Below are 15,251 nucleotides of genomic sequence, written 5' to 3' on the forward strand. Positions count from 1 at the left end.
CTTTTTATTCTGGATTACAAAAAAAATGACCAGAAAAACCTTAAATGATCGTCGATTTATCCAAAAGTTTTAAAGTTACACATAGGAAGTAGTGCTTATTAAAAATCCTTATGTAGTTCATTATGACTTGTGCTTTTAGCTAAGATGTCAAAGAACAATTGTATGAAATATTTAATCGCCGAAAATCTCTTAAGACAAGCAGTTTAGATTTCCCAAATGACAAAAGTCGTAGGAATATTGTTTGTCATCAATACGTAGTACAACTACGTCAGTAGTCTATTATATAATTCAACTGTTCATGCTGTTGGCGGCAATTTCAAATTAGAAAAAGAAATTTTCGTAGCTTTTCAATTTGGAGGCAGGTGTAAAAATTTCAAATTAGCGGTGGTCCGAGACCTTCCACTTTTGCAAGCGGAATTTCGACTAGGATAGTTGGTTTCTAGCTACGCCCGACGTAGTCGCCTTACATTTGAAAGACAATAAGAAATTACTTTGCAAACCTTTTCACCATGTTCACCAAAGTCTCCAATTAAACGAGCTAAAAACTTATTTTTATCATTATTATTCATGACGGCGATGTTCATTTTGTTCAACCGCTAGCTTTATACAGAAAATCGCCGACAAATATTGTATAAATTCGAGTAAAATCGTATCTGATTGACAACAACAACATTGTAAACACATAACAATGGCGGCCGTGAAGACAAAATTTTACAAAATTGGATCCGATTTCGGAAGCGGATAAGGGTAATTCCGGGTTTGACGATCATTTACAAAATAAATCCAAGCAGGTGAAAAAATACATCTATGCATGGTAAATGAATATAAACACTGGTATTGTAAACCAAAAGATATATTTAAAAGAAAGAAAAAGCAGGAAAATATTTTATTCAGAAACTAAAAATTACTTTTTGATAAATTTTAATTTAAAAATCCAATACAACGTGACAGCTGGGAACAGTATATCTAACAATATACATGTTCATGGTCACAGTCTAAATTTTCTAATAATGCATGTTAGATGCTTTTAAAGTGTAAACATATTACTGCAATTTCGAGGGGTTATTTGTTTTTTTCTCAATTTTGAAGGGTCAATTAAAGTAGCTGAAAGTTTCATTCTTTATTTTCACAAATAATGCAACTATATTATATATACCTTAATGTAAGTAAATCATATGATATATAGGTGGCATTCTTTGGGCCACTCTACCCCCTCCTGTTTGATAACTTGGAAACGGTCGAGCTCCCCACCCCTAAACCATATGAGGGACAGATCCAGGATTTTAGGTTAGGAGGGGCGCAAACTTAAATTTTCGCCGAGCAGAGCGAGGCTAAAAGAAAATTGAGGTAAAATTATCGGAATTTTCTTTATTAAGCTGAGAACAACCCATGCTTTGCAAATTTAAGGGGGGTGCAAGCCCGCAACCCTCCCCCGTCTGAATCCGCCCCTGCATATATTCAAGTATAGGACAATATAATAAATAAAAAATGAAATATAGGGGGAGTCCCTGGGGTTACCCCACCCCCTCCTGTTTGAGAAATTGGAAACGGTCGAGATCCACACCCCTTAACCATATATATTCATGTTTGTGACAATATGAAAAATCAAATGAAATATAGGAAGAATCGCTAGGGGTCATCCCACCCCTCCTGTTTTAAAATTTAAAAATGGTCGAGATCCCCATCCCTTACCCATATATATTCATGTATGGGACAATATAACAAATCAGATGAAAGATAGGGGGAGTCCCTGAGGTCACTGTTCACCCTCCTGTTTGAGAACTTGGAAATGGTCAAGATCCTTACCCCTAAACCATATATACTCATGTATGGGACAATATAACAAATCAAATGAAATATAAGGGAAGTCCCTGTGGTCATCCCAACCCTCCTGTTTAAGAACTTGGAAACGCTCGAGATCCCCACACCAAAACAATATATATTCATGTATGAATCAATATAACTAATTAAATGAAATATAGGGGGAGTTCCTTGGGTCACCCTACCCTTCCTGTTTGAGAACTTGGAAACCAATGAGATCCCCACCCCTAAACCATATATATTCATGTATGGGACAATATAACAAATAAAATGAAATGTAGGGGAAGTCCCTAGGGTCACCCTACCCCCTGTGGCGGATCCAGAAATTTTCATAAGTGGGGCCCACTGACTGACCTAAGAGGGGCCCGCTCCAGTCACGCTTCAGTGATTCCCTATATAAGCAACCAATTTTTTTCCCAAAAAGGGGGGCCGGGCCCCCTGCCCCCTAAATCCTCTGCCTACCCCTACCTGTTTGAGAACTTGAAAACCGTTGAGATCACCACCCCTAAATTATATTTATTCATATGTATAGGACAAAATAACAAATCATTTACATTTACTATGGGCAAGTCAGTCAGACCTCATCTTTGATCCCTGTTGTAGTGAACATTTGTCTGATTCGTGTCTCATAACTTTTGTACTATAGAACACAAACTCAGTTTTCTTTCCAGGGAAACCAGTCCATTCATGCTATTACATGTTCATACTACGTCAAATTGAACTTCTAGCAGTCAAATAAAACCAAGGTTAACTACCAAGTAGAACAACTGCAATCATTGGGAACTTGTACCACTGCAGACTCACCATAAAAAATATACATTGATATATATGCATTGCTTTTGAAACCTTGATAACATATAAATTATTTGCCTTAATAAATAAATCATTAGATAAACATGAATGTACTATATATGAATGTTTAATGTTGAGGCAGCATTGCCACAGTTTTCATAATTACGGTTGCCTTGGTTTTTGGTTAACTGCCTTCAGCGCTTACAGCGCTTTGATTTCATAATGGTCATACTGTAAACTATATTAAGTATATTTGACTAAATATTGTTTTGTAAACATGGTAAATGAATAAGTATCATTGATCGAAAAAAGTGATTTTGTCATTTGATATTGACTACATCTATAGTTGTGGAAGATAAGTACTTCTGTAACTAATTAATTTGGCCTCACAATACTCTTATAATTTCTGGTAATCATGGTAATGAAAACATACAATTTCCCTGGAGTTTAATTTGTTGCCTTATTTACAAACCATGATTTACATGACATTATTTTTGATTTAACAGAACAGTTTTGCATTGGTTTTATCACATACTGCCTTAGTGGTGCTGGCAACAAAATATACTTGCAGGCTTTATTTATGATATCTTTGTCAGATATATAGATTCAGTGCCATAATCATGATAATAGATTATGTATCTTGATACAATGTATCTTAAAAGTACATTTTTTTTTTAAATTGGATTTAATAAGTTTCCAAGTTTTTTCTGTATAGTCCTACATGTATAATTTTGTTTCTAGATATTTAATTTATTTAGTATGCATGTCATGTACAATGTACGTGTCATAAAATTAAAGTTATTAAGACTGACCCTTTTTGTCACTTAATTAATTTAATCTGGGACTTAATTTAATTATCTTTGTACAAAATGGATCCAATATATACAAAATATATAATATACTCCTAACATGGGGCATTGACTGATTAATCAACATTATTGATGGGTCAATGCCCCATTTTCTCAAATCTGAAAATTAATTGTTGTTAAAACAACTTTTCACAGATCTTTAGTAGGTTAAACATGTTAAATAGAAGAACATATTTATTTACACTGTAGCTACTACTCCAGCTTATCAAAAATTGAATATTTATCATGCATGTACATGTATAGACATAGTATGTAAGATCTGTAAATACTGCACATCTTTCAAGTTTGATGCTGAAATATGTCATGCCCAGTGTTTATTAACTTCTTCCATGTTGCATTGAGAAAAAAATCTTATTATATGGGAGTAATTTTGTACATGTATGTACAAACAATAATTAAAGAAGCTAAATCATTGCACAACAGAATGAGATCAGACAAAAAAGTACTTAATATTACTTTTAACATGTTAACTACATGTACTTGTCATTAAAAAAAAATACTCAATTAGTTTACAAATTTCACTCTACATAATAACATGCAAAATTGTAATTCCTAAGGACCCCTTCTATAACCCAATCAATGTCTTTGACTTTAATTTAAAATCTGGGTTTCCCCAATATAAGTCCTCTGGTTAGGCAATTCTGATAATTTTGTCTGTCAGAATGATGTGTCTATTATCCTGCATTTTCAAGGGATCTGTCTTATATCCCATAAAGGTACATCCAGAAAAAATGTGTTACCAAAAGTTCTCTATTTCCTAAATTACTTTCATTTCAAGTCTTGTAAATCTGTCTCTACATAAATAAGAAAATCCAATATAATATGCAGAGCTTGTCATATAAACTTGTTATGTTTTTTACATCGTGTAGATATATGTTTAAAAAAAAAATGGAATTTATATGAACATTGAAGAAGTAAATGGTCAAATTTTCATCATGCAAATTGCAATATTTAGAACAGGATGTTGAATAATAATTCTATTATGCTAAATTGCAGACTGTTAATACAATAATATACACATGATGTATGCATTTAATGAACTGATTATTTTTTTCCAGAAATATTTGGAAATGGAAGATTCTGTTGAAGGAGAAAAGAAAGAGCTTCAAGAAAAAATAGAAAGTTTAGAATCAATTGTCAGAATGTTAGAACTGAAAGCTAAAAATTCTTCTGATCATGGTAAAGTAACTCTTATACATGTATGTGTTGTTATTATACTACTTTATATAAATGATAGGGAAAATGAAAATAGTTAAACAGGAAAAATAAGGAATACAAAACAAAAATTCAACACATTATACAGGTATACATACAGAAACTATTTTAAATCTGAAATAAAAGTGATTCAAGAAGAGTTTTCAAGACACTAAATTATGTAATACAATTATAAAGCAATTTGAATAAAAATTATAACTATTGTTTGGTACAGATTCAAGAATAGAATCTCTTTATCATACCAGTTATATTTATCCTTTAGCATAATGGCATTTACTCAACAACAGTAAGTGACATTGAAAATTCACTCAAAGAAAAACAATTTAAGCAAACAAAATCAGATAAATTATTATTATCAGGATTAAATTTCAAACATTAACTCAAACATTTTAATAAGTTAATAATTGAAAAATCTAGTGAATTTAAGCCTTTGATGTTGATTTATTATGTTTATAAAAGGATATATTATTCAGAATTCTATAAACTCAAATTTGTCCAAATGATATGATAGTTTGCAATTGGAGGATGATGTTCTAAGGAGGTTGTCTTGTTTTAGCTCTTCAGACTGGAGGATATAAATATATTTCTTGATTTGAATATGGTAAAATTTTGATTAATATATTCTATCTATAGACATGATAGAAGAACAAGATAATATAATCATTTAAAAAAAAACTATAATGTTGGATCACTACTTATAGCATCATCTATTTTATCAATTTATTTCAGTTTCAAGACTAGAAGAAAAAGAAGCTGATCTTAAAAAAGATTACAACAAACTCCATGAACGATACACAGAGGTAAGGCATAAAATACTACATGCTGTTGGGACTATTAGGGTTAAAATTGTTGCTTCTTGGTGTCAGCATTTATTTAGAAAGCAAATTATTTCTGAATGATACTTGTGCTATATTGAGCTACTTAGAATTTGACAGACAGATATCCATTACCCATGTTGACAACAACTTTACCACTTTAGAAATGTTTGAAAGAAACAGCAACAGAATTTTTTTTACTGACTCTTTTTACACTAGGAAAGATTGAATGGAGAATCAATGGCACAGGGGGTGGATTTCCTCTTGTTACTCTGCTCGACGCTTTGCAACTGGTAAATCTAAAGCTTATGTTGTAAGTTAAACTAGTTTTGTTACTTGGAGTATCATGAGTATATAAAGGGATGCATCAAACATCTTTTATTTGCAGTTATTTAGAACACATATGGATTATATGGAGAGAACCAAGATCTTGTTAGGTACAGATCGACCAGAACTTTCAAATAGCCCAAGAAATAAGTAAGTTCTAAAACTATATTTCTATCTGTTACATTGTGGATTCTATTTGGTACAAGTTAACATAATTGCATCGTCGTGATATAAAGATATTTCTATCTACGTTTATATGTTTTTTTTATTCAACAATTTATTGAATGCAGTTCTCTAGTCCAGTATTTTAGTGAAGGGTCTCTTTATTTTTTTTACCAGAAATCCCAGGTAACATCTAAATTAAATTATTGTAATATATCATTTTCAATCATGAAATAAACAAGGTATATATATGTATATTATAATTTATAGATGTGTATCATATAGCTTCTTTGGTTAAAACAGATTCCCGAAGTTCAATGTATTGTTAACCATCTTGAACGAAATCATTAAAACTTAGATTAAATTTTTGTTTTGCCTTTATACATTTTGAATATATGTGACTCCAAAAAAAATATATTTGTATTTAAATCCTTTGCAATTTGCATATATTTTAAAGGGGATTCAACTTGCCAAACTTGCGACCAGTAAGTATGTTTCTGCCTGGTCAGTCAGCCACGACCGTGCGATCTCTCAGTAGTCCTACACAAAGTATAGACATCAATTCACCAAGGAGTACCGCTGACTCTACTGTTAGTCTGAAAAGTGAACTGGCAGATTTAGAATCTCCAGAAATATCCAAAGAGAAGAAAGGAAAATTGAATCGTATATCTACATGTGATAAAGAACAGGTGACCGATCATGTGGAGGTCAAGGAAACATCTACGGGAATGAGTATGTATAATATGTACTGTTACTGTTGTTGTTGTTTGCTTTCAAGTTAGCTGGATGTTAACTGCTTTTTGTTTCATAAATAATATAAAAAAAAAATCACTCAATTTTCGGCTCTCCCTTGACACCATCTGCGAGTATGGTCTTGAGGAAACGATGATAGTCCGTTGGAAGGGGACGATAAATGGCTGACCCGTGTTAAGAGAGAGCCATATCTCTTGCACGTTAAAGACATCCTTGTAGATTTCGAAAAAGAGTAGGCTAATGCCGCTACAAGGCCGCACTCGCACCCACTAAGTGGAAAGGGATTAATATAAGTTGCAAAACTTGTTTCCCAATCCACTATAAATAAATGTGTTTAAACTAAAGAAATCAAGAAAAGCATTCTCTGAAAATCTTACAATTTCATAAAAAATCACTTTGATATTTTCTTTTAGTTTCAGTATTTTTATGCAGATACCATATTTTTCTTATCAGGCAAAAAATATTTGTGATACAACATATGAAAGAAAAAAGTAACTTGACTTAAAATGGAAAAAGAAAAATTATAAAGTATTTACGTCAATCCAATGAATCTTATCTTCAATCACAGAGCTCAGAAATCTTTTGATTCACACAGCTACCTTTAATGATTATGTTTTAATCTAAAATTTAACTTTCTGCAGAAATGAGTAAGTAAATTTAAAACAAAACCCTGGAGTAATATTTATACCGCAATGCTTATATTTATTAATCTTATGTCTGAAAAATATGGGGATTTTTTGTTGAAAACTTTGTTTAAGTTACTGTTTTGTTAGTTAGACATACATATTTATTTAAAGATAGTTTGAAGACAATTCTAATCTTTATTTGTGTTCACTTTTTTATACTGATATTGTTACTGACTATATACATTGTTTTATTTTGGATAAATTTATCTTTTCTTCTTAGTTATTTCATATGTATGTTTAGCACTATTCCAGAAATAAATGTATATGAGGTAACAGAAGGCACAGTTCTATTTTACAGGAAATGAAGAAAATTGAATTGCTTATATCTGAGGCTGGATATTCAAAAACTGCCACCAAATTACATTTTTACTTGAAGTGTGCCATCTGACTACTCATACAATTATTACGGAAATATTTCATATAGTTTGTTATCATATAGTTTGTTGTTCATATTATGTTTGCTTTGTTATCTTATTTTTCTGCATGTTTTTCTGCTTGTTATTTTATTAGAGATCGACGGGAAGGAGGAAACACAATCCGACACTCAGACTCCGATAGACAATTTGTTACAAAATGTGAAAAATGAAGAAAATTCACAGGAAAATTACATATCAGATCATATACATTCACAAAATTCTGGTGAACAATTAACTATTAATCAGGATAGTAATACATTAGACAATTTAGAAACAACTAAGTTAGATAACTCTGACACAAACTTTGTGACACCTGAAAAAGATTCTCATGTTAAAAATGTTGTGACATCTACCCCAAATCCAAAACATAGAATACGTTGTGAAAGTATGGACGAACCAGAATTTGAAGAAGATAAGATATTTGGTAAGTTAGGTATAAAAGAAAATACCAACATTGTGAACATGATGCTAATGAACCAACTTACATGACTTACTTAGCGTTTAGTAGACAATATTGTCTGTGTTTTATTTCTGGATATTTGTTTATACTGTTATGGGGGAAATTATTGTTAAATTAATGTTAAATATTTCACATATAAATTTAACATCACATGTTATGTTGTGAGAATTTCTTTTTACTGAACAAACAAAATAACTTTCATAGTTTCAAATTGTCACACTAGATTTATGTACACACAATGTACATATATTGAAATAAAACAGAAATGCTCTTTCACCAATCAAAATTTCAAACTCTAATCTTTTTTTTTAAATTGACAGATCATTAATTCTTTAAAGCAGGGAAAATTTAGAAGGTGGTAGAAAATTTTGTTGAGCATACCAATTGTTTGATTTTTTTCCCACATTTGAGAAATTTTAAGATTAAAAAACAAAAGAATTCAAACAAAAAGCAAATTAGGTATATTCATGTTATTAGAACACATTTTTAGCATTGTAAATTGATATAACAAAGTCTTGTTATTCTAGTACTTTTTATGCTTGGGATAACTTATGATTTCAAAATTAATGCCTAAATAATATACATCAAAGTCATAGGAACATTTGTATTTAAAAAAAGTATAATAGATAACGTAATGTTTACTAAAAAAGAGAAAAAAATCTGAAAAGATTTTTTTATGTAATATTGAATGTTATTAACAAAAATTGTTGCCTGAGCTCTTTAAAATTTTCTTCTTGAGTCATGAAACTGAATCCCTGACAAATCGTGACTGACTGTAATGGAATTTTCTCTTTCTCTTTTTTTTACTCTCATGCTTACATTTTGGTGTGTTTTATGGTAAGTAATATATTATTCTCATTTTTATAACAATCAAAACAGATTGTGATCTGTCAATTTATTCACCATAAAAATGTAAACTTCTATGGACATGATGAAGGATCGGAATTGTTTAATTGTTTGTTGAAAATAGTTTAAAATAAATAAAATATCTGTCTGCAGTCCAGATGAAATTAGATACACATGATACATGTACTAAGCCATGTGTATAACTGATTTAGTTATTTTTATGGTTGACCAATACAGGAAGATCTGACATTTTTCGCAAGAAGATGATCACTCAGGCATACATTTCATGCTTAATTCATTATTGACTTCAACTGTAGTTTAAGATTGTGTATATATTATCCTTCTAGAATATATAAATGAGATGGCCATATCATTTAAATAAATGTTGCTGATGATTCATATTGAAAGTTAAAATTTTTACACACAAAAAGCAATCACCAAATAATTTAGAGACTGGTAAAAAATTCTGGTTGTTATAAAGTAGCGTTGTCCTCGCTTTGTTTAGAATTCTAGAATGTTAGCATTTAAGAATTGAATTTTTGGAAACTTTACATTGTTTAGAGGTTATATATCAAGTTATGTGAGAAACTAATACATAGTTATTTTTACAGGTTTGGATCATGCTTTGGCTCATATAGTTCAAACTACTCCAGAATTACAAGAGTTAGAGGAATCGTCTAGTAGTCATAAAAGTAATAATAGTCTGAAAAATATGCAGTAAGTAAACTATTACATACACAGTTACCATTTACTAAAATATGCAGCAGCTGTACATACTAATGTATAGGTAGTTTTCATTTAAAATTCTTGAAAAAAACAATCATGCATATAAAATCAAATTTATTTTACTAAAATACATGTATTGTGAATGAGATAAAAGGTGGAACTTATTAATGAAAACAATCCAACAACAAGTCAACAACAGATTAGGAAAAATCACTAAGAGCAGTTTTACCTGATTAGTGAATTTTTGCCTTTTTGCTGTGCTGTTTTCATTGTCAGCTGCTTCCACAATTGCTTAAGTTTGTGACAAGGTCAAGGATGCACAAACATGACATATATATATTTTCTAACAGTTATTATTCTATGAGGAATATTATTCATTAGTATACTTGCAACAAACCTTTTATTGTATAAACATAACCAAGCAATATATATTATAACAAGACACGAACCATATCTATTAATTTATTATTTTTGTCATTTTCTAGCAATATTGCAATACATGTACCAGCATTTGTCATGATTTGACCATGGATGTTGCACACTAACAGTCTTAACGCTGAGTGGCAGCTCAGGCTAGTAAAATTGCTCTCGGGTCTGTAAAAATCATATCTACAGGCCAACAGAATCTAACTAAAAATTTTCAAAAATTGAGCTCCGGGCCTGTAGATTTAAAAGTTTGTCGTAAAGACTGCACTAAGATTAACATACATTACAATGCTATAAGAGAAGTAGTTTTTATCAGTTATTGAAGGATAAAGTTTCACGCTCTTTATTCTTATGTTTTTTAGTAGGAACAATGATTCTATATTTGACGAATTAACGTGCCAGGATGCAGACATAATTGGTGATGTTGATTTCGGAGCAGATATTACAGGTAAAGATCAATACCATGTGCATTTATTGCATGCCTGGTTAGGGCTGTTTACCTGTATTACTTTTTATGTCCAAAATTGCTTAAATTATTAACATTGGTGATGAGATATTCTGTTTGTTTTTATGAGAAAATGAGGGCTGTTTACTGTTTGGTATGTGAAAAAAAAATTATACTGTGGATTCATTATTATGTGTTTGGTGAACAACAAATTCAAATGTTTAATAAATTACAAGTTTTCTACGGCTTTTTATGCAGAGGTTGGCAAAACCACGAAATCAAATATCCATGAAAATAAATTAGTTTAAACCTATTTAGGCATTAGCCAGTTCTTTTTCGAAATCTACAAGGGTGTCTTTTAGATGCAAGAGATATGACTCTCTTAACATGGGTCAGCCATTTATCGTCCCCTTCCAACGGACTATCATCGTTTCCTCAAGACCATACTCGCAAAATGGTGTCAAGGGAGAGCCGAAAATTCAGTCCCTGAAATTTTCATCCTAGAATGGGAATAACGGATCCACAGTATTCAGATAATAATGCTTATAACAATGATAAAGAATTAAACTGTGCGGCACAAGTTTTTATTGAGATTTTAGGTCCTACAAAAAATTAAAAGCTCAATACATTATTGGTTAACATGAAAAAAGATTATGCTGACAACAATGTAGAACAATCGCTATTGGTGATTTTGTAATTTTTATATGCCACATTTCATTAAAACTTTTATTCATGTTACATGTATGTACATGTATGTCAGAAAATTAATAGACTGTTTATGATGTCATTTCTCGACACAGCAAGATAGTTTTAAAAAAAAAGAAAAATTGGTTAGGAAAAGTATAAATTATGAACTGCTTTATGAAATTAAAAAAAAAAAGAAAAATTGGTTAGGAAAAGTATAAATCTTGTTAGGAATTAGAAAATGAGATTTTGATATGCTAACATGATTATATACATAAATGTTACATTATAAAGGTCGGGAAGTTAATCCTGGTGATTATGCCTCGTCAGGTGAGGGTTTTACTAACGTCTGTTGTATCTACCTGTGTGTATATATATGTATATAGTTTCTGTCATGCATGTTAAGTGAGTGCTTTCAAAGTTATAAAAAGAATGAATCTATAATCTATAATCTATAACATAAAACATTGTAAGAACAATATTTTCTTAATTGAATGATCTAAAGAATGAAAATATTATCTTTTAACATAAAGCAATGCAAAGATTTGTTCTCATTTAAAACCACTTGTAGGGAAAAAATAGGACTTGTTTAAAAGAACCCAGTTTCAAACATGCTTGATTTGACAGTATACAAATCTTAAATTTGATAAGGCCATAGTTATTATATTTTTAGTTTTACAAAATTTTCTTACAAAACCAATGGGTAGGAGGACAGAAAAAAAAAAAAAAATCAAGATTTTCTTCTTCTTTTTTTTTCGTTTTACGGACACCTATTAAAAAAGAATGGGTAGGAGGACGAAAAAAAACAAACTTCCAAACAAAAGACCTTCCAAAAACAAACTGCAGAACTTCACAAATGATGACATGCGCTTGTGCTGTGACCATGGATTGATTTAATACCCTTTAGTATGTCAGTATCTATGTGCTTTATCTGGAAATAAAACAAATTTTAATTCAAGTATAAATACTTTTTTTTATTCTTTTTTACAATACAACAGACATGTCAGACAATGACAGTTCGATGTTTATTTTTTGGACTTATTAACTTTTTTGGCATTCCTGGTCGCAGGTTTCATTCTCTTCCAATGCATCCTTCGCATATGGGCTGCACAATACTGAAGTCTTCCTTGAGCTGAACTATTTCAGGATTGTTTGCAATGTCTTCAAAGTCCCCGCAAAAAAGCATACATCATTGAAAACCTGTGTGATACCTATTTAAAATAAAAGATGAAAAAAATCTCAGAAATTGTTTCATTCATGCCAGTGATTCAATCATATCATACAACTTTTTCTGCCTTGTACATTTTTGATATATTTTTATATATATATATATAATAGGAATTTTGTTTTAAACTGAAAAATACAATTTAGATTCCAAAATTGTTTGAGACTCCAATCATGTTTGTGTATGAGGGTTTTGATTCCCTCCTCTAGGAGACAATTCAAATGATATCCTGGGGCAATGTTGGACAGACTATCCTAAATAACTAAGATTCAGTCAGAGTGGACTGTTTGCTATTGCAGTATTGGCTACTACTATGTTTTTTTCACATATAAGAAAAAAGTCTCAGATAGAAACTACTATAAAATCACAGCTATAAAATTGTTTTCATGCATTTTACCAACACACAAATGTTGCATACTTTCATATTTAAGAATTGCTTTTCATCTTGATGAAATTCCAATACACCTTATCACTATTTGTCTGCCATTACTGGAATTCTCACAGGTTCCTGTTAAATTTTGACGTCATAAAGCAAATTATCTGACGCCACAATGGAAAAGTGATTGTTGTGTGGGTCAAAAGTTCAAGCGGCCGGGATTAGCGATAAGGTGTATTTAAAACTACATACCTGTATAATAAGTCACCTCCATCAGACTTTCACAGGACAAGGATTCCCTAACAATGACTTTGTCTTGATACACATTTGGCCAATAGATGTATCAGACTCCCCTTTTACAAATTTGTTCTTGATTACGGCAAGATCAAAATCAAAAACAACATATACGGAACCACCGCGCCATGGTGGCCAAAAACATTCAAGTCCTTTCTAACATCGATCGCTAAGCGTAAATTCCTATTCTTTCAAGCGCTGTACAGAGTCGGATCGAAAAATACAACTAAAAACCAAATTAATTTTTTTTTACAGCAAAGCACCGCGGTGAGCGGAAATTTTTTTTTAAAAAAATTGTTGTTTTCCAATTTTATTTTTTTTCCAATTCGGCAAAAGTTAGGGTCGGCGGATTCGTAAAACTAAAAATAAAATAACTATGGCCTAATCTGATTTCATTTTTTCCTGAAGAGAATTAGAAGTAGAATTTTCTATTTGGCCAAAATAGTCCTTCACAGTTATCATGTTTTCTCATTGTTTTGTCCACAATAGATTTAAATATAAGCACAAAGTGATTTTTTCTTGAATTACTTCAAGGTATTTTTTGTTTTGTCTTAGTTCATAGCCAGAGGTTAAATAGTTTTAATCTTTGCTTACTATATATATAACTGCATTTTTTACAACTTGTATAATCTATGCTCTTAACTTATCTTTAATATCTTTAGTAACCATTTAAACTTGTTCTAGTTAATTTCATTAACTGCGCTCAATATTAATGGAATGTACAAGTTAAAAACAGAAGGTATTTTGCCAGAAGAATCCCTAAATAGTTTACTTAATCTTGGTCACAATTATACCATATAGTGTTTATAATCAAACATGTTAATTTTTGTCACAGTTCTTTAGATATAGTTTAGATATATCAAACACATAAAAGTCATTAATCTAGTCAATTTCATTAGCTTGGCTCAATGTCCAATTTGAACAAGTAAAACATGGAATGAATTTTGTCAGAAGTCGGTTTCATAATTGATACGTTATACATGATCAAGTTTAAATGTCAAATATGTTTATCTTGGTCACAATTCTATACATTATAATTTAAATATCAAACATTTAATCTTGGTCTGGTCAAGTGTCCTTTCATTTACAAATGCTGATAGAATTTAAAAGTTTAGGGACAAAGTTTTCAATGTGTTGCTTGGGGAAAAAAAGATAGAATTATAACATAATATTTAAAACAAACAAAGTTTTTTGCATATTTCCATATAATATGAATGTTTGTACACTTTTTCCAAGAAAATACTATTTCTCTGAAATACTTCATTCTACAGATCAAACTATAAAAACGCATTGTGCATGTTGTGCATGCATTGACCTCAAAGATTGGACATGAAAACAACCGTTTCAATATTAAGTGAATGCCTATTAGAAAATTGTGAAGCTATTGTTTTAGTAGGAAAGCTCCAATCTTATACTGTATATTATATTTAAATATGAAAATAAGGAGATGTGGTCAGATTGCCAATGAGACAGCTATCCACAAGATACAAAAAATATGATTTTATAAGATTGGAGCATTTCTGCTGTTTTATTTATAGAATAGTTGAATGTTGTGCATTCTGTTGTTGCATGTTTTTAATTGTTGTTTGTTTGTATGTATATGCAGATAGTGAAAATGAAGATGATCAGAATGAACGACGATCTACTGGTACGATTATTTATTTCTACTTACTAATAATAAGACAAACAACCAACTAACATCATATATACATGGGGAAATATGTAATGTTATTTTCAATCTGGAATTAAGATTAGGTTGATAATTCAATGGAAAAGGAGGAAAACTGTACAATATTTAATCAGAATTGGCATAAATTAATATACAGATCCCTTGTACCTGCTTTGCTTAGATTGATTTGAAAATACTTGAACAATGATTGTTCACTTTCTGTTTTGAAGACCAATTCTGGATC

At 30.7% G+C, this 15,251-nt stretch overlaps 1 protein-coding gene across 17 annotated transcripts in view; it reads left to right on the top strand.

Moving 5' to 3' along the window:
• Positions 1-15,251, top strand: part of LOC143042562 (C-Jun-amino-terminal kinase-interacting protein 4-like) — a 74,592-nt gene that overhangs the window by 975 nt on the left and 58,366 nt on the right. For 8 of the 17 annotated variants that reach the window (XM_076214947.1, XM_076214956.1, XM_076214949.1 and 5 more), the window contains exons 2-10: positions 4,541-4,661; positions 5,427-5,497; positions 5,901-5,989; positions 6,459-6,733; positions 7,951-8,280; positions 9,774-9,879; positions 10,677-10,762; positions 11,738-11,773; positions 14,945-14,986. In XM_076214947.1, the coding sequence (XP_076071062.1) occupies positions 4,541-4,661; positions 5,427-5,497; positions 5,901-5,989; positions 6,459-6,733; positions 7,951-8,280; positions 9,774-9,879; positions 10,677-10,762; positions 11,738-11,773; positions 14,945-14,986 (1,156 nt within the window). The remainder of the gene's footprint in view (positions 1-4,540; positions 4,662-5,426; positions 5,498-5,900; positions 5,990-6,458; positions 6,734-7,950; positions 8,281-9,773; positions 9,880-10,676; positions 10,763-11,737; positions 11,774-14,944; positions 14,987-15,251) is intronic. The other 9 variants (XM_076214952.1, XM_076214957.1, XM_076214960.1 and 6 more) reach the window with 4 other exon arrangements.

This window comes from Mytilus galloprovincialis, chromosome 8, assembly GCF_965363235.1.
Source record: "Mytilus galloprovincialis chromosome 8, xbMytGall1.hap1.1, whole genome shotgun sequence".
NCBI classification, from domain to species: Eukaryota; Metazoa; Mollusca; class Bivalvia; order Mytilida; family Mytilidae; genus Mytilus; species Mytilus galloprovincialis.